Source organism: Brassica napus, chromosome A8 (assembly GCF_020379485.1).
Source record: "Brassica napus cultivar Da-Ae chromosome A8, Da-Ae, whole genome shotgun sequence".
NCBI classification, from domain to species: domain Eukaryota; kingdom Viridiplantae; phylum Streptophyta; class Magnoliopsida; order Brassicales; family Brassicaceae; genus Brassica; species Brassica napus.
Window position 1 is genome coordinate 20,839,816 of NC_063441.1, and position 24,325 is coordinate 20,864,140.

Sequence of the window (24,325 nt, forward strand, 5' to 3'; positions counted from 1 at the left end):
TCACTTTCGGCCCAAAAGTATCTCTAGATTTGAATGCGTAGGGCCTACTCTTTTTTTTTTTTGGTTTGCTTTGAATTTCTTCTCCACTACCGTTCTCTGCTCCATCGTTTGCTTCCTCCTTTTGATATACTCATCAAATCTACCTACCGCCCGCCCCGAGAGAGCATCTCGCCGGACGTTTCGAATCCAACGTCCGATTAACTTAACTAGCTTCGTTGGATCTTAGATCTGAGCGTCGGTGCGAGGTTTTGCTCCGATCCTGGAAAAAATGGCGACGATGAAGAGTTTGATAGGTCTGATTAACAAAATCCAGAGAGCTTGCACAGTCCTCGGAGATCACGGCGGTGAAGGAATGTCGCTTTGGGAAGCTCTCCCAACCGTCGCCGTCGTCGGTGGCCAGGTTTGATCTCTCTTCTAGATTTTTGTATGTTAGATCCGATCTCACTTTGGGATTTGCTTCGGTGTTGTGAATCAGAGTTCCGGAAAATCTTCAGTTCTGGAAAGTGTAGTGGGAAGAGACTTTCTACCTCGTGGATCTGGTAGCTACTTCTCTCCTTATGCAATTTTTGTGCTGTACCTCCGAAGAATCCATACACACTAGCTTCTGGTTTGTTAACATTTGATTGGTTAGGTATTGTTACGAGGAGGCCATTGGTGTTGCAGCTTCATAAGACCGATGAAGGAACAACAGAGTATGCCGAGTTTCTTCATGCTCCTAGGAAGAAGTTTACTGATTTTGGTAGGTCAATATGAAACTTACTGCTGAGATTCAGAAAGCTAGGTTAGGGGGCTGATATAAATTCTTCTATTTCCAGCTGCTGTGCGGAAGGAAATCGAGGATGAAACTGATCGAATTACTGGGAAGTCCAAACAAATCTCAAACAAACCGATTCAGCTCAGCATTTATTCTCCTAATGGTTTGTGCTTAAGACCAACCGCATCCCTTTTTTTTAAATACTGCATTGCATTTAGAAGACTAACACAGTAAAAATTCTTATATTGTTGATACTAGCAGCGATGAGTTGTAGTAGGATTAGATTTTAAGTTTCATGTGTCTTTGGTATCTCACTTTATACTTTTCTCTGCAGTTGTTAACCTGACGCTCATAGATCTTCCGGGTTTGACCAAGGTTGCTGTAGGTAAGAGTTTGGTACGTCACATCATTGGTTCTTGTTTCCTTTACCTTGTGGTTAAATAATTTACTGATTGAATGCTACTCTTGTAGAGGGACAGCCGGATAGTATCGTCCAAGACATTGAAAATATGGTCCGCTCTTATGTTGAGAAGGTCAGTTTAAAGAAGTTTCATTTCTTCCATCCAATATGAAGTGAACAATGCATTCGATCATCCTCGCACACTGATATGTTTTGAAATTCCATCAGATATGAAAGTGATCCGAAAGATCAAACCTTTTCTCTATAGTGTTGCTATAACATGATCTGTTTTATCTGCAGCCAAATTGCATCATATTGGCTATTTCTCCAGCTAATCAAGATATTGCTACCTCAGACGCGATAAAACTTGCTAGAGAAGTTGATCCTACAGGTACCATCTAGATTTAGCTTCATAGTTACTAGCAAGTAGTGGCTTTTGACTCCGTGCAACATTTTTTTAAAAAATTTCTAGTATATTATCTGTAGGTGAAAGGACTTTTGGAGTGGCAACCAAGCTTGATATCATGGATAAGGGAACTGATTGTCTAGATGTAAGGATCTTTCTCGACGCCTACAGCTTGGCGTCTCAGATAAAACAATTACATTTTTTAAAAATTATTTTGACACCTCCTCTTGTATTTGATGAAGGTTCTTGAGGGAAGGTCATACCGTTTGCAACATCCCTGGGTCGGAATTGTGAATCGTTCACAGGCTGATATCAATAAGAGAGTCGATATGATTGCTGCGCGTAGGAAAGAGCGTGAATATTTTGAAACAAGCCCTGAATATGGGCATTTAGCCAGTAGGATGGGATCAGAATATCTAGCAAAACTCTTGTCTCAGGTACCCTTAAGATTTACTCGCTCAGATTTCACTGCAATCAAGCTTTGATGCGGCAATGACATTCGTCCAATTTTTCTTTTCCTCTCTGTCAGCACTTAGAGACTGTTATCAGGCAGAAAATCCCCAGTATTGTTGCTTTGATCAACAAAAGCATCGATGAGATAAATGCAGAGCTGGACAGGATTGGGAGACCTATCGCTGTAGATTCAGGGGTAAGCTCTTAAACCATTATGTAATCGGTATTCAGAGTTGCATCAGAATCAAATGGATTTACTCACCATTTTTATTCCAGGCACAACTTTACACCATATTGGAACTATGTCGGGCATTTGATCGTGTCTTTAAAGAGCACTTGGATGGAGGGTAAGCGATTTAGTTATTCTGCTTCTTAGTCGTATTGCTCATGAATGTTTTTCTTTTCTGTACTATATAACACTGCGAAGTTCAGTTTGGAGTCTAGGAATGGTTTGAAAGAAGGTGTGTTTCACGAGTAGTATTCTACCCAAAAATGATCCAGTGTTTACTTTTTTAACATCTGTTCAGTTTCCATACTAAGGATGTGCAATTTTTAAAAAGTTTCTACCGTGATGACCATCTCATCTATAGATGTTTGTCAAAATATGCTTCACATTATTTGACAATTTAAGTCTGGCAAATTCGGTTTTCTCATGTATAGATTATGTTGTTTGCATCAGACGACCTGGTGGAGACCGGATCTATGGAGTTTTTGACCATCAATTACCAGCAGCCTTAAAGAAACTTCCCTTTGATCGACATCTCTCTACCAGAAATGTTCAGAAGGTAGTCTCAGAAGCAGATGGTTATCAGCCACATCTTATTGCTCCTGAACAAGGATACAGAAGGCTCATTGATGGATCCATTAGCTATTTCAAAGGACCAGCTGAAGCCACCGTGGATGCAGTAAGCCTTCCGAATCTTACTAGATTCCAGTACTTATGAGACTTTCTTGTTTTTGTCAAAACACTTTCGTGGCTTAATTTCCAATAAATTGACTATATTTGACTCCTGTTTAATATCTCCTAGGTGCATTTTGTACTGAAAGAGCTGGTCAGAAAGTCGATTTCAGAAACAGAGGTGAGAAGATGTCTTCTGTTGTGAGAACTCGTCCTAGCTCTTTACGTTCTGTTACAAACCTAAAATGGCTTTGTTGCTCTTTCTTCTATCAGGAGCTGAAGCGGTTCCCAACTCTAGCAAGTGATATAGCAGCTGCTGCAAACGAAGCTCTCGAAAGATTCAGAGACGAAAGCAGGAAAACGGTTCTGCGTCTCGTGGACATGGAATCCAGCTACCTCACGGTTGAGTTCTTCAGAAAACTTCACCTTGAGCCAGAGAAAGAGAAACCAAACCAGCGAAATGCTCCACCACCAAACGCAGACATCCACTCCGATAATCACTTCAGAAAGATCGGTACGTGAATCTACCTTCTCTTACTAACGAATGAGACAAATCAAACGTGTCTTGACAGTGAATTACATTCCCCAGGATCCAACGTGAGTGCGTACATAAACATGGTCTGTGACACATTGAGAATTTCTCTTCCCAAAGCTGTTGTTTACTGCCAAGTTAGAGAAGCTAAGAGATCGCTCCTCAACTTCTTCTACGCTCAAGTTGGCAGGAAAGAGGTAAACAATATTGATTACCCTTTCATATTAAAGAGTGGAGAGCACTTTCTAATGATTCAGTAAAATAAATGGGTGCAGAAGGAGAAGCTGGGGGGGATGTTGGACGAAGACCCACAGCTGATGGAACGAAGAGGAACCTTAGCCAAACGGCTCGAGCTCTACAAACAAGCTAGAGATGACATTGATGCCGTGGCTTGGAAGTAAGGTGTGATCAAAGGCAAATATTCTTTATATCTTTAGTTTCTTTGCTCGTGTGAGCACACTACTTACATTATTATTAGATATGTTGGAAGATCTAAACTCCAATCCATTGCTGCACACGCAAGCACACACACGATAACTCATATGGTTTATATGTCGCTAATATTTGTCTCCCATGTTTTGGTGTGTATCTTCGATTCTTGACGATTGTTATACATTATTAAGACAGCACTTCAAGATGTTCTTCCTCAAGCTGCTCCAGGAATGTTAACAACAAACCATAATGCTTAACTCTAAAATTTTGGGAGCATTTAAACATTTAAACGCTAAACCTTTGCGCTTTGAATCCATACCATTAGTTTTCATATTGATATAATCTTACCTCATGATTAGAACAATACTTTTCAACTACTTGAGATTTCCAAAAGAAGCAATGAAGCACATGAGAAAGTTGTGTGAATATACCCAATCTGGTGGAATGGATGATCGCTTTTGCTTACCACTTTCAAACATCTTGCTGTTTCAGTTTCTTAGAATAGAAAAGCCTGCTGTTTTTTTGTTTATGAAAATGATTTGCTTAATATATCTGTAAAACACACTGGTTTATCAGCCGCCTCCAAAACCTCAGTCTCACTTCTTCTTCCTCCTCCTCACGACGGCGACAATGGCGACTCTCACTCACCACACCCCGCATACCCCTTTCCTCTCCAGGCTCCCTCTCAGACCCAAACCCAGAGCCTTCTCCGCAAGAGTCAAAATGTCTCTCCAGGAATCCGCTCCCTCCCTCGCCGTCGTCGGCGTCACAGGCGCCGTCGGACAAGAGTTCCTCTCCGTCCTATCCGATCGAGACTTCCCTTACAGCTCCGTCAAGATGCTCGCATCCAAACGCTCCGCGGGGAAACGCGTCGCCTTCGACGGCCGCGAGTATACCGTCGAGGAGCTCACGGCGGATAGCTTCGAGGGAGTCGACATCGCGCTGTTCAGCGCCGGCGGATCGATAAGCAAGGAGTTCGGGCCGCGCGCGGCGGAGAGAGGAACGATCGTCGTTGACAACAGCTCGGCGTTTCGAATGGTTGACGGCGTCCCTCTCGTGATTCCGGAAGTGAATCCCGAGGCGATGAAAGGGATTAAAGCGGGAACGGGCAAAGGGGCGTTGATTGCGAACCCTAATTGCTCCACCATTATATGCTTGATGGCTGTTACGCCTCTTCATCATCACGCTAAGGTTCGATTTTTTTTTTTTGCAATGCCAACGTCTTCGCGTTTTGTGCTATGAGTAACGTTTTGATTTTGGTTATAACAGGTGAAGAGGATGGTGGTTAGTACTTATCAAGCAGCTAGTGGTGCGGGTGCTGCAGCGATGGAGGAGCTTGTGCAGCAGACTCGCGAGGTTTTGCTTCTTTTTTTAACCATTCCATTGACTTTGATTAACGATAATGCTGAGAGTTTGGATTGGTGTTTGCTTAGGTTTTAGCCGGTAAGCCGCCGACTTGTAACATCTTCAGCCAGCAGGTGAATAGTCAATTTTGCTTATAGTTTAATTTTCAAATGGTGGTTTAGTGTTCTGATTCTGAATTACTTTTTTGATTGATTTGTTGTCTTCGATAGTATGCATTTAACTTGTTTTCGCACAATGCTCCCATCACTGAGAATGGTTACAACGAAGAGGAAATGAAACTTGTGAAAGAGACAAGGAAGATTTGGGTGAGTGGTTACTTGAAGAACTGTTTTGTAGTAATATCACTCTAATATTTTGTTCATAACGCTGGTTATGTTAAGAGGCTATTTACCTTTTCCTGCTTTTCGCAGAATGACACAGAGGTCAAAGTAACAGCGACGTGCATACGTGTTCCGGTTATGCGTGCTCATGCAGAGAGTGTGAATCTCCAGTTTGAGAACCCCCTCGATGAGGTAATAATAATACACTTCAAACTCGTATTCTACTAAGTTTGTTATTACTTATTAGTAGTTTCTGAAGCATGGTTCATAGTGAATTTCAATTTGAATCATGGGTAAAACGGCATTCTATAGGCATTTTTAACTTCTTTTCCAAGGACCTGTGATCAGCGTTAGTAAGCTTGGATAGTTCTTGAGGAACCTTGCAGAGTTAAATCACCTTAGAATTGTTATTTGGACTTGTTCTGCTAGCATCTTTAGAGAGCTTGTGATTCTTCTTACGCGACAAAAAATAATCTTATGATCAAGTTCTTTGTTATCTTAACAGAACACAGCAAGGGAGCTATTGAGGAAAGCACCTGGAGTTTACATTATAGACGACCGTGCCTCTAACACCTTCCCTACTCCACTTGATGTCTCTAACAAAGACGATGTAGCGGTTGGTAGGATCAGGCGAGACGTGTCCCAAGATGGCAATTTCGGGTTAAGTCTCACTCTCTTTTCTACTAAATTTAAGATCATATGAGTTCTTTCCATTAAGTTAAAAGGCTATAATAACTTTGTGAACTTTCAGACTGGACATATTCGTTTGTGGAGATCAAATACGCAAAGGAGCTGCTCTAAACGCTGTTCAGATCGCTGAGATGCTTCTCTGATTTGGAGTCCCCTCACTCACTTGGCTTCTCCTGATTCTTGACATGATCAGATTTGAGCCAAGAACTTGTCTCAATTTTTTTGTTTCCCTATTTGACCAGTTTTGTTACTTTTCATTATTCATGAAGTTCTCTCTGGGATCTAAATCATCCACAACTCTTGAACCTTGCCAATTTCCGGTTCGAACCGATACCGGCTTGGTTAATGAGTCTTTGCATGTGATATTATCCATGAAAAATTATTAGACCGCTAATAAACGCGCGAAGTTAATTTTTATATATACCAAGAAGTTGAAGTAATTAACAAACCGCATGTTTAAGCTATTGTAATATCGATTTGTGATACAAAGCACTTAAAGCCAAACGCTAACGCTGATCTTAGATTGACTAGCGTACAAGGTTGCGATTTGGGACCACAGGGACGCTCACATGGACCTTTCCGCAGGATATTAAAACTTTTCTCACTCTCCACCATCCTCTTCAACTTCCATAATAACTGCATCAAACTCTCTAGTTCTAACCAACAGAAACGAACTCCCATTTTCGAATTTCGAATTTGAAAAATATCTTCGGAGAAGTTTTCGTGTCAAAGGAAGGATGAAGGAGATCGCGACGAGGATTTCAAAGCGCAAGGCCGAGCCGACGCCGTTCCCCGGGAAGAAGCTTCGGTCGTTTCCTTCACGCCGGAAGAGAGCTCAGATCTCTCCAGTTTCCGTCGAGCCACCTCTCTATCACAAGGAAACAGGAGTATCCGCTGCTTCCGTCGATTCCTGCTCCAATCTGCTCTCTGCAGTCGACGACAACGTTTCGTGCGGTTCTAGCAGAGTCGAGAAGAGCTCGAAGAAGAATCGAACTGAAGAGGAAGAAGAAGAAGTCTCTAGACCTGGCAAAGACGTGAAGAAGGAGACGATCGCTGATCCGAAGTTTCGGAGGATCACTAGATCATACTCTAAGCTAACCAAGGAGAAGATCATAGATGAGGCTGAAGTAAGCGAATCGTCATTCACACGATCCGACGTGACATTCGCCGAGAGTAAGGAGAGCGACGTCGTTTCATTCGTTTCGGCTGTGGAGTCTTGCTCGAAGCTCGGAGGCGATAACGAAGAAACCGAAATCTCCAAACCGAGCGGATTCGTGGAAGAGGTCAAGGAAACGAAGCCGGAGGTTGAGACAGTCGGATGCGTATCCGATCTCGCTTGCACGGAGACGTTTTCCGGCGAAGATGTTTCGGATGATTACGAGGATGAGTTATCGGAGCAGCGTTCCGAGATGTTTTCACTATCCTCCGACCTCGATTCATCGGATTACACTCCGTCGATGTTCTTCGATTCCGGAAGCCAATTCTCTGAGAAATCTAGCTTTGATTCTCCAATTTCACATACTCGCTCTCTGTACCTTCAGTACAAGGAACAGTTCTGTAGATCCACGATTGCGAACGGTTTCGAATCTTCTCGCCATGATCAAAACCGTGTAATTCACTCTGAAGTAAGTGCTATTTAGATTACAGATTGAAGGTGTGGTTAATTACTTGATTATTCACTCGATTTGCTAGTCTAATTTGATCTGAGATTTGTTCTAAAATATACTTAGCATTTAAATCCGATATTCTGTTATGGAATGAATCTTGAATATACGTTTTCGTTTAGCTGGTAAGGTTTGAAGATAAAGAGGTGGAAGAGAGCTATCAAATGCTGAGGGAAAGAGAGAGAAGTCATGCGTATTTGCGTGACTGTGCTAAGGCTTACTGCTCCAGGATGGACCACGCTGATTTCATCCCTCGTCTACGCTTGATCATGGTTCAATGGATTGTGGAGGTAAGCACTATCATTCTGTTCTTATATGCATCTGAATGTTCAATCTCAGAAATATATACATCAGTAGGAGACGATTGTAAATGGAAATGCAATGTTTTGTTGCTGATTGTCTGCTCTCTGACTATATGCAGCAATGTTCTGACATGGGGTTTCAGCAAGAGACCTTGTTTCTAGGAGTTAGTCTGCTGGATCGATTCTTGAGCAAAGGATCCTTCAACAGCGATAGGACTCTAGTACTAGTCGGGATTGCGAGTCTTACTCTGGCCACCAGGATTGAAGAAAACCAACTTTACAATAGGTACTAACCATTATCCATATTCTGACCTTTTCTGTTCATTAGATAAATGTTTTGAATAAGAATAAGATGAGGACCATTTCAAGAAACTGATTATTACTCATTAGATTAATAGGTTAAGAGTCATGTGTGTCAAATATTGAATTATGTTTCTAGAAAGCTCTTTAACTGGAGAACCCTTTCAACACACACGTAGCAATAGTTCAGTTTGCTTCAGCTGTTCACCTGATACTTCCTCCATTTATGTAGCATCCGGAAAAGGAACTTCTACATTGAGAACCTAAAGTATAGCCGTCATGAAGTGGTGGCAATGGAGTGGCTGATTCTAGAAGTCCTTAACTTCAAATGCTGCTCACCCACAATCTTTAACTTCTTATGGTAAAAACCTCTATTACTATATATTTTCTGTTCCAAGACACAAACACACACTGAAATATACATAGTAACCTATCATTTATATTTCTCAGGTTTTACCTAAAAGCTGCTCGAGCCAATCGAGAAGTTGAAAGGGTAGCCAAATCCTTTGCCGTTGCCTCACTGTCCGATCACACTCAACTCTGTTTTTGGCCCTCGAGTGTAGCAGCCGGACTCGTAGTTCTTGCCTGCATCAAACACAACAAAACCTCAGCCTACCAACGAGTCGTAAAGGTACCAGTCTCTTCAACACTACTTTAAATACTTTTTGATTTGAAGAATATACAGAATAATTACAATCCCAAACCTCTTTTTTCTCGCCTTCTGCAGGTTCATGTTAGAACAAAAGATAACGACCTGCATGAATGCGTCAAGGTATATTTTAAACATCACTCTCATACTAATCAGACCACTTATTCTCCACTAAGAGGGTTAGCGAAGGAGTTTTATATTAGTGTTTCTATATACAGAGCCTGGAATGGTTCCTTGGGCAGTAAGCAATCAACAACAACAAAATACCCCCCCAAACCAGAACACAGTATACTCCCATACGAACTCACAGGTTATTATTACCATTTATGAAACAAAAGTATATAATTGGTATAAACTAAGCAATGCCTCTACAGATTTATATACTTAATCTCTGGACTTTTTAGCTGTTGTATTGGCATACTAATACCCAATTATTTGTGTCGCTACCAACATTTATTGCTTATTTTCCCCAATACACTACACTCCCATTTTATTAAAAATCATTTTATTGTTCAGTATCTCCTCTTCAATAAGGTCTGGAAGATTTCTTCTGTTTTTTGATTGATCAGGAAACAAAGTCTCTGTTTCTAACTACAAAATCACGAGATTGCCATGGGTTTTATAATGGGCCTTAACTAAAGCTCCACTACATTTACTGATCCAATAAGAAAATCCATGACCATGGATTGAGGTTGTGCATATTATACGATTGAGTCAATGATTATACTGATTACTGAGACATTCAAATATTCAAATTCAACGCATAATGGTATGCTTGGGCCCTCTTGAATACAACATTACCATGACCACTGAGTTTGGGCTGTTAATTCAGGGCTGGCTGTACTAAAAAGTTGGCCAAGGTTGTTATCTTATTAAATGGTGGAACAAGTGCTTACAAAACAGAGGTAAGAATATGACAAGTTGGGCATCAACAATATTAATACGTAACCCGTTGACTTTTTTGCTCAAATTATATCCCGACCTGGTCCGCTCTCCCTTTATATATTCGTGATACCTAAATCACCTAATAGGGTTGTAATACGGTGGCGGATTAGATCACCTATATCAATGATGAAAAAATAACAAAGAAAAACATCCAAAAGTCAAATTTAGAATCAAATGTCAAATAACCACTCTCATGACCTAAATAGATATCACACCAATCACATTTGTCAGTTGCACACCAAAACAGTCCTTTCTACAAAAGATATAATCTGTTGCAAGAAAAAAAAGAACAAACAAACAAAACCTACAATCTGTCATGTAGGCCCAACTTTGACTCATATAATCTTATCACCGTATATTGGATCATAAGGCCCATTAGATCGATATGCAAAAAGTGAGAGAGAGAGAGAGAGAGTTATGACGTGATCTAATCCGCCACCGTTTTAGACTCTTACACACGCATGCGTCTTCTTAACTAATCCAAAATTAGCTGTAAACCCCTCTAATTACACCTCTTTCACTCAAAAACCCTAGATCGATCTCTCATCTCCTCTCTCACACTTTCGTCTCGCCTTTTAGGAAGCTTCCCTTAATTCACACACCATCACTTTAACTAGATTACTTCTCCACTCTTCTTATTCACTTCAGCTTCACCGTGAAGAAGACGTCATTTGCCAGATCTGTACTGCTTCACTCTTATAAACCTTCACATTCACGGTGATTCTTCCTCACTCCTGTTTTTTTTTTGTGTTTAAATCCTAAAGTCATCTACTTTATTCATGGGTTCTGTCTGAATTACATTAAAGTCATGTTTTTGTTCCAGTATTAACTATGTCATCATCTTGAATTCTGCAGATCTGTCTGAACAGAGCTATGAGTTCTGTCTGATAACGAAACCAAAAAAAAAAAAGATACCAATTTTCTTCCTTTACCAATGGCAATGCCACCTGGCAGTGTTGCTCCTGGAAACTGGATCCCAGACGGGAGAGACGGGTTCATCTCGTGGATCCGCGGGGAGTTCGCTGCAGCCAACGCCATCATCGACTCGCTCTGCCAGCATCTGGTAGCGATCGGGGATCAGAACGAATACGAGGGAGTGGTCTCAGCCATCCAACACCGTCAATCGAGCTGGTCTCCGGTTCTTTATATGCAGCATTTTTTCCCCATCGCGGATGTTTCCTACGCTCTGGAGCAAGCTGCTTGGAAGCGGCAGCAGAAGACGATGATGCCTCCAAGGCATTACAACTCCGATCAGATTGGGAAATTTGGAGGAAGGAGGTCAGGGAATGGGTTTAACAAGCATCATAATCATGGTGGTGGTGGTGGTTATAGAGGAGGTGAGACAATGGTGAGAAACGGGTTGGATTGTCACAAGACTGAAGCCAAGGCAGTAGCTGTTGTTGAGGAGAAGAGAGGTAATGAAGTTGTATTTTTTTTATGGCTTGCTTGTAAGAAAAGTAAACTTCTTGGCAACGTATATTGTGGAAAGTGTTGATACTGGAAGGTTTGGGTTTTAATATGCAGTTTACACTTGTTTCTAGTCTCTAGAGTCTTTACTGGTTTATTTATATGTTTGTGGGACAGATGGTAGCGAGAAATTGAAGAGCGATAGTAAAGATAAGGAAGAATCTGAGTCTACTGGCGCAGAAACTCAGGCGGAAACAGTGAAACATAGTTGTTACTCGGCTTCTAAAGGTACTTTGAAAAACCTGACTTGTTGTCAACTTTTTACATGATGTTGGCACTTCTTGAAGTGTTCTGATCTGTTGTGTTTTGGTTTCAGAGCAGAAGCAGGACGAGAAAGACAAAGAGTGTACTGCAAGCATGGCAAAGACTTTTGTTGTCCAAGAGATGTATGAAGCGAAAATGGTGAGTTTGGATAGTTTATACTTTAAGCCTACAATACTAAGGTCTGAGTTTTTTTCTGTGTGTGTGTGTGTTTAGGTTAATGTTGTAGAAGGACTGAAGCTATACGATTCAATGGTTGACCCAAAGGAAGTATCTCAACTCATTTCTCTTGCAAACAATCTGAGAAACGCTGGAAGAAGAGGTCAACTTCAAAGTAAGAATCCTTTTTTATGCACTGCAAATATAATATAACTGGTTTTTTAATTCGTTGATTCATGTCATGTCACATAGGTGATGCATTTGTGGGCTATAAAAGGCCAAATAGAGGACATGGACGTGAGATGATCCAACTCGGTCTCCCCATTGCTGATACCAGGCCTGATGATGAGACTATCAAAGGCAAAGTTCTTTTCTTAATAGTTTCTGTGGATTGGTGTTAACAGGATATATATTTTTGTTAAGCAGATAGAAGAATAGAGCCAATCCCATCTTTTCTTTCAGACATCATTGAACGTTTGGTCTCAAATCAAATCATACCTGTGAAGCCAGACGCATGCATCATTGATTTCTTCAACGAGGTATAAACTGATTTGCTAAGTTCTCTGAAACCCCTTAAAAACTATTTGTGACTCTCTCTCTATCTGTATATATATTGTGAAAACCTGTAGGGAGATCACTCGCAGCCTCATATGTTCCCTCCCTGGTTTGGACGACCCGTTGGGATCTTGTCCTTGTCAGAATGTGATCTCACGTTTGGAAGAGTCATCGTCTCTGATCAACCAGGAGACTACAAGGGCTCTCTCAAGTTGTCTCTCTCTCCCGGGTAAGGCATCCAAGTTTCACTAAACTCTGCAAAGTGTTGATCTTTTAATATGTTTATGATCAGTTTCATTTGGTGTTTTGAAACAGATTGGTTCTTGTGGTGGAAGGCAAGTCCGCAGATCTTGCTAAGTTTGCGATTCACTCAATCCGAAAGCAGAGGATTCTCATCACCTTCACCAAGTCTCAGCCGGGAAACGGACTTAACTGGGGTCCACCACCGCTTAGCAGATCGCCGAATCATCATCACAACCGTCAGCCAAAGCATTACCCTGTTGTTATCCCCACCACCACCGGTGTCTTGCCAACACCGTCTGTTCAGCCTGTTTTCATAGCACCTTCTCCTCCGCTTCCCCCTCCAATGCCGTTCCCTGGTGGTGTTGGTGTCGTGCCGGGAGCAACGAGCTGGCCACTGCTGCCTCATACACGACACCAGGCGCCACCACAGCCTCGAGCTCCCGTCCCTGGAACCGGTGTCTTCCTCCCACCCGGTTCAGCACAAGAACAGGTGTTCCAAGGCTCCAGCAACGGGAACAACTCTGCAGAAGGAAAGGTGGAGATGAAGACGAAAGAGGGAGCTTGTAACGGAAACGCTGCAGATGAGTGCGGTGGCAGTGGCGGTGACGGTAAACAGGTCAATTAGCTGAAGAGGAGAAGATATATAGAGAGAAACGAGCTTTGCAGTTTTTAAACTGTGAAAAGAGCGGCAAGTTCTTATGAGACGTTGCCTCTTTTTTTTTTGCCACTTCAGAAATTGTGTTCTTAGGAAAAAAAACGGAACAAAGGCAAAACAATTAGTTTATCATTTCCATTAATATTTATATATTTCTCCTTCGTTTCACTTACACTTCTATCTTCATACATATGCTATACAGAGAAGGCCACCTTCTCTGTATTTATGCGAATATTCGTGTCTCGGGATTGTGAAAAAATTAAAGTTCGAATTATATTTTGTTTTTAAATGACTTTGGGATTCCAATGCTTAAGATATGAATGAGGCCTTACGTCTAGGGTGACTTGGGTTCCAAGAACCATGCCATGGCGCTTTTGATCCTTTCTCCACTCTTTTTTATGAGCAACATCTTTTCTCCACTCTAATAAGTCCACAAAATGTTAGAAATGATATCATATTTATTTTGGGATATAAATTTGAATGAGTAAAAATGTTTCTTACAATCATATGTGTCATGCGAGAAACACGTGTGTCGTGTGAACTGACTACTCATCCATTACTCAATCCACAACATAAGGTTGTATCCATGCCATTCTTTTAACCGCATATTACGTTTTATCGTGTTATCATATACATCCAAGCATTTTTATATATCCTATCTATAACATGATTAAAGAGAATCTGAGCATAGGACAAAAGATCTGTGACAGAACCATATCTAATCTAATCTAATCTTTATGGGTGAGAATCGGACCCAGTTGTGTCCCTACAACTACCGTTTACACATGGTTCATGAAAAACTTGTAAATCAAGTTGTATAAGCACAATATTTTCTTCCGTATAGATCAGACCTGGATAAACGGAAGTGCTCCTCGGAAAATCAGCTCGTCTATCACCACTTAATCTAAGCTTATATAGACAGCTGACAAAAAAAAACACACTAAACTAAGAGGTTAATGGTAGAAGAATTTTCAAAAAATTGTAAAATTTGAAGATTCTATTGTTTTTGGTTTATGAATTCTTAAAATCCGTAAATATTTTTTATAGGGTGAAATTTTTTAAATTTCATTCAAATCTTCTGTTATTAGAAAAAAAAATACTTATCATTGATTTACCAATTCTATTAAAATCTATTATTATTGAGATATAAATTCTCTTTCATTTTACTCATAAGTGATAAGACTCAAATTTGAAAATATCATGCATAACCATAAGATTTTTAACATGTGTGTAATAAAAACACAGAAATACGAACACATATAATTAAATAATGAAATAACACAAATCACACATTTCTTTTCAGTGCGACTCCTAAACCTTTAAAAAAAAAACTGTATGAAAACTTATAAAACATAAAATATTAGCGTAATATATTTTTGTTAATCTAACACTATTAGCGTAATATATTTTGGTGATAATTAACAAAAGCTACAAAACTATACAAAACTATATGAGAAATGTTAACAAAAAATATATCATCAACATGTGTTTATTAGTATTCAACTAATATTGACATTTTGACAAAAAAGAAGAACATACATAAAAAATATTGCAACTTGCACTATACTGGATCTTTTGCTAAATTTGCAGAAACAAAATTGAAATTATTCCATTTAAGTACAACCAGTAATTTCTTACCTTTAAAAAATAATAACATTTAATAGAGTTCTATACAAATCAATAATAACTAATGAAAATCTATATAAAAATATATGATCAAATTTGTTCAATCTACTTGACTTTTAAAATTTGCTCAACTTTAAGAATCTGAGATTACCTAAATGAAAGTAAAGTGACTAAAGAGTGTGAGATTATACATTTATGGAATAAATAATTTTATTGACTTTTATATCGGGTTGATAGATACGTTATATAACATGAATTGAAAATTCAACGAAATATGAAATAAATGTAGTGCATCATAATTTATAGACAATGTGGTCACGATTCTATAGTAGGATTAGGAAGCGAAGTAAAGCGCCTCCTTGTAAGTCTTCCAGTGATGCAAAACGTTTCCAGAAACATCATAAAACACGGCACGCAGTTCGGCCTCCGAAATGTCAACCGACATGAATCCTTGTCCGTCGTAGTAAAACTTCAGCTCTTGTGGATCCAAGTGGTTCACGTCCCCTTTCCAAGCCTTTGATCCACCGCCACTCGTCATAAACTGTGTTTTACTATATACAACCGAAAAATAGTTTAGTTTAGTGATATGTGATGAGCATTATTTACGAACTCTATCTCTTATAAACTACCCACGGCTTGCAAAGAATCTACTATGAATTATGATATAAAATTATAAATGATCTTGAAACTGAAATAACTGTCGTTAATTACCTCTCCACGCTGCTTATGTGTTCTAAGCAATGATCATGTCCGTTTACGTACAGATCTACGTCATTCGCCTAATAAATCAAGAAGAAGAAACTAGTTGGATTAGATCCATGTTATCTATTGGCGCATTATTCACGTGCATCTAATGAAAACTTTATAATAGTTAATTAATTTTGGTACGTGAAGAATAGGCAAAAGCTGCTTCTCCAATTCAATGGTGTTCCTGTGGTGGCCTGCACTTTTGATCGTGTGGTGACCAACCACTATTTTCCACTTTGCTGTTGACTCTTTCAATGCCACGTCCACTTCCTGCAGTAACCATTATATTGAGCTTTGGTTAGTCACCCTTTTAAAGTAATAACGTTTTTTTCATAATATGATTTGGCTGGTGAATAACTTATCCTCTAGGGCTAGAAAATGATTACCTCTAAGAGATTGTTCAGATATGTTTGTCTGGGTAACACTCCTCTCCAGTCATAGACATGCTTATTTGGTTGGACAAAGTATTTATCGACAAATGGAGTTGTGTCGATGAACAAAAACTCGACGATCTCTACAGCGAAAATAAAATATATAGTTCAATAAACAAAAACAACAGGAGAGTTGATATGGGTGATTTTCAAAATGTAAGAAAATATGTCTTACCAGCATTAACGACGAAAGATCTCATGCAGACCCATCTGTTGTCCATAGCTCTTAGCATAGGGCTAAGTTGTGCCTCGACGTCACCTCTATAGTCATGATTTCCTAAGACTATAGGATAAAAATAGACAATTTATACACAATGGATCACATATCGTGGAGCAATTAAGCTTTTATGATTAATGATTAAATGTCATAGCTTAACTATTAACTTGAATTATACTAGTTACTTACCAGTATACCAAGGCTTTTGCAAGCTCGACGCGTTATAAATGTTGGTAAAAGAATCTTGAAATGCAGGATCGTCCAAGCCAAGTAACCCATTGTCGTAAAAATTATCTCCGGTAGATATTACAAAATCTATATTTAACTTTTCTCCAACTTCTCCCATCTGTTAAAGTTTGTGATGAATTAATTTGGTTAGTTATTGCAAATTTGAAATAACAGTAGGAAGTATTAAATGGTTGCTCACATAAACGAAAACGTCCTGGAATCACATGAACATTTGTAAGTTAAAATATGTTTCGCCATAAGTGGTAAAGACTTAGCCACTTTTCTTTTGTTAAAGCAAGTTTCGCCATAATTGGCAACGACTTTATGTTTCTATAAAAGGAATAGACTTGGTTTTGAAGCCTCCACGTTCATTTGTTTTCTTCTTGTAATAGGCATTTTTATGTCATATCACCTTTTTTTTCCCTACCCTCTTTTCTTCTATTGTAATTTGAAAATTTTACTGTCACCATTTTTTTTGGCTTTCTATTTTTTAATCTTTATAGACAGCACATCAACTAATTAACGAAACATTTAACTAGATGTCTAACCAAAAGTACATACATGGCTATGTTCTTATGCAAAAAGCAAAAATAGTTTTATATATATATTCGCACTGAGTAGATGTTTTTCTTAATTAGGACAAGAAATTCATATCAGGTAAACTGTATTCATGGTTTTCTACGATGCAGATGCCCTAAGTCTGGTCCTCTTTATTACATATACAGATATTCACGTAGAAGGCATATATATTTGACAAGTTGGGAAACATCTATAGAAGTCACCTGAAGAGCTACGTTGGACTGATTATAGGAGCCTCCCCTTCCCCAGTCTCCGATGACGAGAAAGCTTACTGTACCATCGGGTTTAGCTGGTTGCAGTAGCCTCTTGAGCTCCGCTGTGGAACTATGGGCGGAGAAAATAAAAATCAAATAAAAAACATGAAATATGAAGTTTATAGGTTTGTATTTTGAAGAAGCCATTGGGAGACTGGAAAAGAAGAAGCTAAAGAAGAAAGAAGATAATGTGTGGTGGGTTCTGTTGTGTTTAGCTTCTCTTTATAAGTAGGCTAAATTGGAGAAGAGAAGCATATAGAAAGTTAATTAATCTTTTATAAATTTGAAGAAAAAAAAATCTTTATAATTTTGAAAATATTTTTATGATTTTGAATAGAGACATTGGGCATGTGCATACCAGCATTGTCAATGAAATAAAATATTATCCACGTTTCTCATATTTAAGTGTATTGATTTTGACATTTTCACTTAAAAACAATATAATTGATCCACAGTATCAAGTGTAACCAATACACGAAAGACACAACAATGCCATCAAAAAACTTAAACAAAATGTAGTGATCAAGAAAATAATCCAGTAAAAATGTACTTGTTTTGCTTGTTTTCTTTCAAATCCAATCAAATTGTTTTACAATGATTTTCTATCGTTTGTAAATTTCACACTACAGAAGCTTATATTTAAAACAATCCAATATCTATATTGTATTAAAAAAACTGTGATCTGTAAGCTGTGACAAGATTCGAACATGTGAAGGATACATATAATTATTTGTTACAAATTCGATTTACCAAAAACGACACAAACAGTAGCTTGACTCGACAAATAAATGGTATGGGGAAGGTTATTAACATACATATTGTTATTCCGTCTTTTCGTTGCTGTTAGCCGACAAAACCCACAATCCATTGTTTCCCAACTTGTGGGGACTTTAACAACATGAACCACAATTTCATTTATTATTTTTTTGAACTGAGCCACAATTTTTCTTGAGTAGAATACTAATAATATTAGACATTCTTTTAAATTAAAATTTGACTATAAAATAATCTATTGTTATGGAATAGTTGGGTTTGATAGTTTCCCAATATAATTTTATACAAACGCCTCATTTGTTATAAGAGCAATTTACTAAGGAAAATAACCAACGAGAGAAACGGAGCTGGCATATATTTTTTAGGTGAATGCGTTGTCATACAGTACAGGAAATCATCATTTAGATAATAGCTAAACAGTAAACTACACACGCGGCCATACCACTGTGTTTGAAAGATATTTCAATTATTAGGCTCAGTCACATTATTTCATGTAGGTGTGACGAAAACTTCCAATTTTTCCCAATTATCGTTGAACAACCCATTGCGTACAGTGGCGGATCCAGACCGGATATTTGACGGGGGCACATAATTAATAAATATATTTAAAATTATTTTTATATATAGTATAATTAAATAATAATTTGTTAAAAATATTGTAAGCTAACTATAATCTGTGAAAATAATTTACACTAACTTTTTGAACACATGAAACATTTTTATAAAATAACTTTAAGAATTCTTACACTTCTTCACAAATGTTACTAATCACAATAATTCTGTTACACAAAAATAATTTGAAAATATATAGAAAAGTAACCTTGAAGTTTACATATATATATATATATATATATATAACAATATGTCAAAATTGTAAATAAACTGTTTTATCATCATCTTTATATAAACTAAACTCTAAAATATGAAATAAAAATGAATAGATAAATTTATTATTTTAATATTAATTGGTTTTATTTATTTACTAGCAGTTGTGAATGTTTGTTATAATAAAAATATACTTAAAATGTGGCACCAAACTTGAAATCTAAAGATGAATATATATAAAATATAATATACAAACTATGAAAAACAAATAAACAAAAGGAAGAAGAAGGAAAAATGCTGCATATAAGTTATAACTTGTAAAGAAAGATACAGTAAAAGTAGACTGTAAACGTGTCAAACAGCAAATTAACTGTACAACAAAGTGGAGAAAACAAAAAAGTAATTATAAAGATGGGTGGTATCGAACCATGGAAGAATAGGTCAACAGTGGGGCTTCTTTACCAACTAGTCTACAAAAGCAGAGTTGTTCCCTTGGTTGTTGAATAGATTTTATAAAGTAGTCGGGGGCACGTGCCCCCGTTCATCACACTGTAGATCCGCCCCTGATTGCGTATGACTAGCCAAATATCATTTTCTTGTATATATTTCTTGTCAATGTTTTTTTCTTTCTTTTTTTTTTACGGATTATTTTACCATAGTTGTTGAAACCTGAAAATAAATTAGAAAATTACTAACGTTATTTTACAGTAAAATTATGAACTCAGAAAACAGCTCACATTATTTTACATTTAAATTGGAAAACTACTCATATTGTTTTACGTTTAACTTATAAGAGCAAAAAGAACATAAAATTCCATTATACAAAGTATTGTTTAGTTTTTTTTTTTTTTGGTAACAAAGTATTGTTTAGTTTATAAATCGTTACTGGCTATGAGAAGACAAAACTGAAATGGATAGAGGCCCAGACTTGCAAGTCGAGGCCCAGTATCTTATGGACGGTAGATACGAAAAATGAAATCTCTAGGCTTCGCTATTTTGAAATTTGAAGTGCTGAACAATCTTTACCGGTTGGTTTCTCCACTTAGTATGTCTGATTTTGGTGTAGTTTTATGATATGATATTAGCGATTGACGCAATGGGTTGAGGTTTTAGAGTTTTTCCTCGACCAGTTCCGTCCGATAATATGTTTAAAGTAGTACGATTATGTTATACTTGGGGTGCATTTTGATGGAGTTTTAAAGTTTTTCTAAGGATTTAATTTGTGGTGCCTATACTTGGGGTCATCATGGCCAAAACGGATATTTCTAGGAAATGAGGAGACTCTCAACAGCTCTTATAAAACTGTGGCTATACCAAAGGAAGAGTCTATCTCTACATACACTCCGGTTTACGGCTCTGAACCAGACTAACCGGTTACGTAACCGAGTCTATATAGCACCGGTTAACGGAGTAGTGAGTGTGACAATTAGAGATTGAATGGAATCAAAAAGATTTGTTGAGAAATTGGTCACCGTGTGTGTGTGTGTACACTCAAAGCTTTTGACTTTTTGTGAACAGCTTAAGCCTTTATAATGTGATGACTGTGTTCGCTTCAAGATTTGTCTTTCTATAATGTGAATGTCTGACCGGGAGAAAACTTATTTAAAATTCGTAAAAGTTGAAAATAACTCTTGTCTTTTTTTTTTGTCAATTTAAAAAAAGCAGTAAAGATATATGTTTGAGCAATTGCATTCTATATACACCAAATAAAGATTAATTAGCTATGTGATATGTGTATTGTTTCACTTTCGAATATACCTACCATACCCCTGTGTCTATACATGTAGTCTACTCTATATGACATAAATAATAATTTATTTTCTTAAACATCAGGATATGTATTCAATCATCACTTGTCCATGTAAAAATTGTTTCCAGGATTTTTTTCTTTTGCGATCATTATTTTTTTCATTTCCTTTGATTTTTCCAGAGAATCATCTCTCATGCTTTTTTTTTCCAGATTTATCTCTTTTGCATTTTTGAAGTGCTTCTTCATCAATTCTGAGCAGAGTCTCAAGTTTATCTCTTTCTCTCAGTTTGATTGAAGATAATAAGTCATGGTCTTGATACCGGGTGCGAGTTTTAGTTGTATTTCATCACCAGCCTTTCACAGCTTTGCTCTGTCTCAACCCCATTTGATTATTGACCGGAAACTTATTTCACCATAAATTCAATCTTAACTTCTTTTTATGAGCCGCTATCATGGTGTATTGGGTAAAGTATCTCTGATAAAAGATGGTAAGGTTTGATGGATTTCTGGAGTTATCCTTGAAGATGATCCGGCAGAGTTGGCAATTTATGAAAATCGGCCTGATAAAGAGTCGTTCTTCAACTTGACTCAACTTCTTTAGATTGTAGTTTATGCTGAAATATAGATGTTCCGTTCAAGAAGTCTGATAGTGAAATACATCCCTATACAGCAAGTACAAAATCAAATTAAAGAAGCTTCACTGTGGTTTCAAAAGCTTTACCGGCGGTGGTGAAGATGAGATGATGACCTCATGCAACCACCACTAATTCAAGAAGTTTCATGAATGACCAACACGTGTTTTGTCTGATTTGTTTTAATTTTGTTTAGATTGTAACATGTGTATGGTTTGAGCTTAATGTACTTATGTTTCTTAGCCAAAAAGGTTTAGAAAAACTAAAATCAAGCGTATTTGATTTTCATTACACAATAATTATTTTAATGTTACAAAACTAAATATTGCGTTTTTCATCGCCGTCTTCATCCTCACCCTATTATAATCTATATTGGATTTTGCAGAGCTAAACACAGCTATAAGGACAAAATGGTAAGTTCTCATTTTCGCATATATCCGCGTGCTTAATTAAAAAGTTGTATGGATGGTTACCTAAATATCTTTTCTTTGTTGTATTTCCAACCAAATAGCTCTATGTGTTTATTAACTCTTGTCTAAATTAAAAAAATAAAAGTTGAAAATAACTCTGTCTACATTCCAGGCATTAACCCTAACTTGCTAAATCTCCCGGTCCATTCTCTCCGAAGCTCTTCAGTTGTGTGACTGTGACTACTCACTTAAGGTCTCATCTTCTTCTCTCTTTCGATAAAGACTAGAGCTTTCATCAATTCATCACTGCCTTTCTAGTGGGTTTTTGTTTGATTCGTAATCTAACCAGTGTTTCTCGTTTTTTTTTTTTGGGATAGAGTGTTCTGAACTAGTTACTAGATCCTGCAAGTTCGATCAAATCGTAAATGGTCGAGTAGAGATTGTCTTAACATCAATTTTGTTTGATTTGGTGTTTCAGATGCTTCAGATTGCGCTTTATTTGTCATGTGGTGCCACAGCATGTTACCTCTGGGGCCGTAGAATTAAAGGGTCAGTCTTTTTTCCCCTCCCTAACCCTTTTGGATATTGAATTTGTTAATAATCAAATCGATGTGTGTTTGTGTTTGTGTTTCTGCTGCAGGAAAGCTGACTCTTTTAACAGTATTACCCGTGTGGCCGACATCAAATGCTTAGGTAATGTTTTCTGCTTTATAGTTCAGAGACTCAATTGTTATTATTTTATTAATTGGTTTCAGATTTACAAATGTAATGAACCCTCTCTCTACTCAGATGATTTGCTTAAAGAGAAAGCCTCGAATCTCCTTGTTGTTTTGTCCGGAAAAGTTGCTTCTGCAACGCCCTTTAACTGCAAACATGATGATGATTCTTCTTCGGGTGATGTTTTTGAGGCTAAGGTAAAAAGATTGTTTTTTTTCCTTCATTATCATCATCATGTGCTTTTCATTCTCTGGCTTGTTGGGTGTCTTTTCAGTTCGAAATGGAGTATGAGACCAAAAAGGACGATGATGGTGGTTTGATACACAAGTCTCATAATTTTCTGTTTCAAATCAACGAGACTCCTTGGTATCTTGTAAGCTACAATCCTCCTCAATACCTTCTTTTTGTTGACGACTTAAGCCTACCTCTTATTTCTCTCGCTCAATCATTTAGGAAGACGGTACTGGTCTGGTGAAAGTAGTGAGAGCTGAACTTGCTGATGGATATGTTGATACTATGAAACCGCAATTTGATATGTTGTCAATGAGTGAAATCTTTCAGAGGTTTGAAAACCCCCAAGAAGGCTCTAAGGTGTTGTTGTCTTTCTCTGTTTCTTCTCCCCCTCGTCCATTGGGTTGGAACTTGGAAACCAACAATGTGATGTTCTTTTTTTCTTTAGGTGATCTGTCGTTGTGCTCTCGATACTGGTACCTCCTTGACTATTGTTGGCGAGGTAAAGGAAGCCCCCAATTTAATGTGTTTATTTCTTTATTTTATGAGTGGCTATTTAGTTGATGTGTCTGTGTCCTTCTCTGTACTGTAGGCTGCTAGAGACGAAGCTGGTACTCTCTCGATTCAAAATCCCAAGGAACAGTCTTTTATGATCTTCAGTGGAGAGGGCTCGTTTGATAAAATGGTTGCCAACTTGAAGTCAAATTCAGAGTAAGGACAAAGACTCATCATCATCATGTTTCTGTTATACATTTTGCTTTTTGGGGGAGGAGAAAATTTCATGTGTTACTTTTCTTTGCAGGTTTTACTTTTTCTACTCCAAGATCTTTGGAACTATTGCAGTGGCTATAGCCGTCGTGAAAGGTGTGGGTTTCGTAAGAAGGGTTCTTCGTGAGAGATCAGAGAATGCTACTGATTCAGACAACGAAGAAAACCCATGAGGGAAGGAGAATTAATCAACACTAGTTTATAAAATCCCATCCTCTACCAAGTGAAAGAAAAAAAAAAGATATTTGAGGCAATTTTGGAAAATCTACTAGCTAGCCAAGAGATACCACTCTCGTTAGCACTGGTTAACGGAGTAAGTTGTTGGGAGTTATGAGATGAATGTAATAAAAAAAATTCTGTTGAGACAAATTAGAGATTGTATGTTTGTGGTTCTGAGTTGACTTTTTGTGACCGAATTTAGGATAGTACAATTAGTAAAAAGAAGATTAGAAAACTGATGGATGTTACTATTTGAGATACTATGGTGCAATTTGTTGGATGCCACTCATAAAATAAAGAAATAAAGATATTTGGTGCAATTTGATGGATGTTACTATTTGAGATACTATGGTGCAATTTGATACTTTTTCTCTATAATTTTAAATGCCTTGGTTCATGTATGGTTGTAGGGGTGAGATGAACATAAAACCTTGCAGATGGCAAAATCGGTGTTGACATGGGATAAT

At 37.8% G+C, this 24,325-nt stretch overlaps 6 protein-coding genes across 6 annotated transcripts; 5 read left to right on the plus strand and 1 right to left on the minus strand.

Moving 5' to 3' along the window:
- The first annotated feature begins 84 nt into the window (after window positions 1-84).
- LOC106382316 (phragmoplastin DRP1C) lies at window positions 85-4,093 on the plus strand. The gene is made up of 16 exons (XM_013822317.3): window positions 85-400; window positions 476-539; window positions 632-739; window positions 816-917; window positions 1,089-1,139; window positions 1,226-1,287; window positions 1,455-1,545; window positions 1,641-1,705; window positions 1,803-1,997; window positions 2,090-2,209; window positions 2,290-2,360; window positions 2,693-2,918; window positions 3,042-3,092; window positions 3,185-3,425; window positions 3,501-3,640; window positions 3,719-4,093. Exons 1-16 carry the CDS (start codon window positions 269-271, stop codon window positions 3,842-3,844), a joined length of 1,845 nt encoding a protein of 614 aa, XP_013677771.2. The 5' UTR covers window positions 85-268; the 3' UTR covers window positions 3,845-4,093.
- Window positions 4,094-4,430: 337 nt separating this feature from the next.
- On the plus strand, window positions 4,431-6,540 carry LOC106382317 (aspartate-semialdehyde dehydrogenase-like). Its single transcript, XM_013822318.3, has 7 exons — window positions 4,431-5,066; window positions 5,145-5,231; window positions 5,309-5,353; window positions 5,450-5,545; window positions 5,651-5,752; window positions 6,066-6,220; window positions 6,312-6,540. The coding sequence occupies exons 1-7, from the start codon at window positions 4,506-4,508 to the stop codon at window positions 6,391-6,393; spliced, it is 1,128 nt and encodes a 375-aa protein (XP_013677772.2). The 5' UTR covers window positions 4,431-4,505; the 3' UTR covers window positions 6,394-6,540.
- A 182-nt stretch (window positions 6,541-6,722) lies between these two features.
- Window positions 6,723-9,680, plus strand: LOC106379904 (cyclin-SDS). Its single transcript, XM_022690794.2, has 7 exons — window positions 6,723-7,875; window positions 8,037-8,204; window positions 8,336-8,502; window positions 8,749-8,877; window positions 8,967-9,147; window positions 9,244-9,288; window positions 9,384-9,680. The coding sequence occupies exons 1-7, from the start codon at window positions 6,988-6,990 to the stop codon at window positions 9,408-9,410; spliced, it is 1,605 nt and encodes a 534-aa protein (XP_022546515.1). The 5' UTR covers window positions 6,723-6,987; the 3' UTR covers window positions 9,411-9,680.
- A 901-nt stretch (window positions 9,681-10,581) lies between these two features.
- LOC106382318 (RNA demethylase ALKBH10B-like) lies at window positions 10,582-13,618 on the plus strand. The gene is made up of 9 exons (XM_013822321.3): window positions 10,582-10,827; window positions 10,966-11,525; window positions 11,695-11,805; window positions 11,894-11,979; window positions 12,055-12,172; window positions 12,250-12,357; window positions 12,424-12,536; window positions 12,627-12,781; window positions 12,868-13,618. Exons 2-9 carry the CDS (start codon window positions 11,045-11,047, stop codon window positions 13,418-13,420), a joined length of 1,725 nt encoding a protein of 574 aa, XP_013677775.2. The 5' UTR covers window positions 10,582-10,827; window positions 10,966-11,044; the 3' UTR covers window positions 13,421-13,618.
- Window positions 13,619-15,268: 1,650 nt separating this feature from the next.
- LOC106382319 (purple acid phosphatase 3-like) lies at window positions 15,269-17,867 on the minus strand. Its single transcript, XM_013822322.3, has 7 exons — window positions 17,482-17,867; window positions 16,661-16,817; window positions 16,430-16,537; window positions 16,210-16,337; window positions 15,965-16,093; window positions 15,788-15,855; window positions 15,269-15,627 (listed from the first exon to the last, which is right to left on the minus strand). Exons 1-7 carry the CDS (start codon window positions 17,677-17,679, stop codon window positions 15,411-15,413), a joined length of 1,005 nt encoding a protein of 334 aa, XP_013677776.2. The 5' UTR covers window positions 17,680-17,867; the 3' UTR covers window positions 15,269-15,410.
- Window positions 17,868-22,017: 4,150 nt separating this feature from the next.
- Window positions 22,018-24,116, plus strand: LOC106382320 (E3 ubiquitin-protein ligase SP1-like). Its single transcript, XM_013822323.3, has 9 exons — window positions 22,018-22,176; window positions 22,402-22,472; window positions 22,564-22,616; window positions 22,713-22,837; window positions 22,915-23,013; window positions 23,094-23,231; window positions 23,320-23,373; window positions 23,464-23,582; window positions 23,674-24,116. The coding sequence occupies exons 2-9, from the start codon at window positions 22,402-22,404 to the stop codon at window positions 23,810-23,812; spliced, it is 798 nt and encodes a 265-aa protein (XP_013677777.2). The 5' UTR covers window positions 22,018-22,176; the 3' UTR covers window positions 23,813-24,116.
- Window positions 24,117-24,325: the final 209 nt, after the last annotated feature.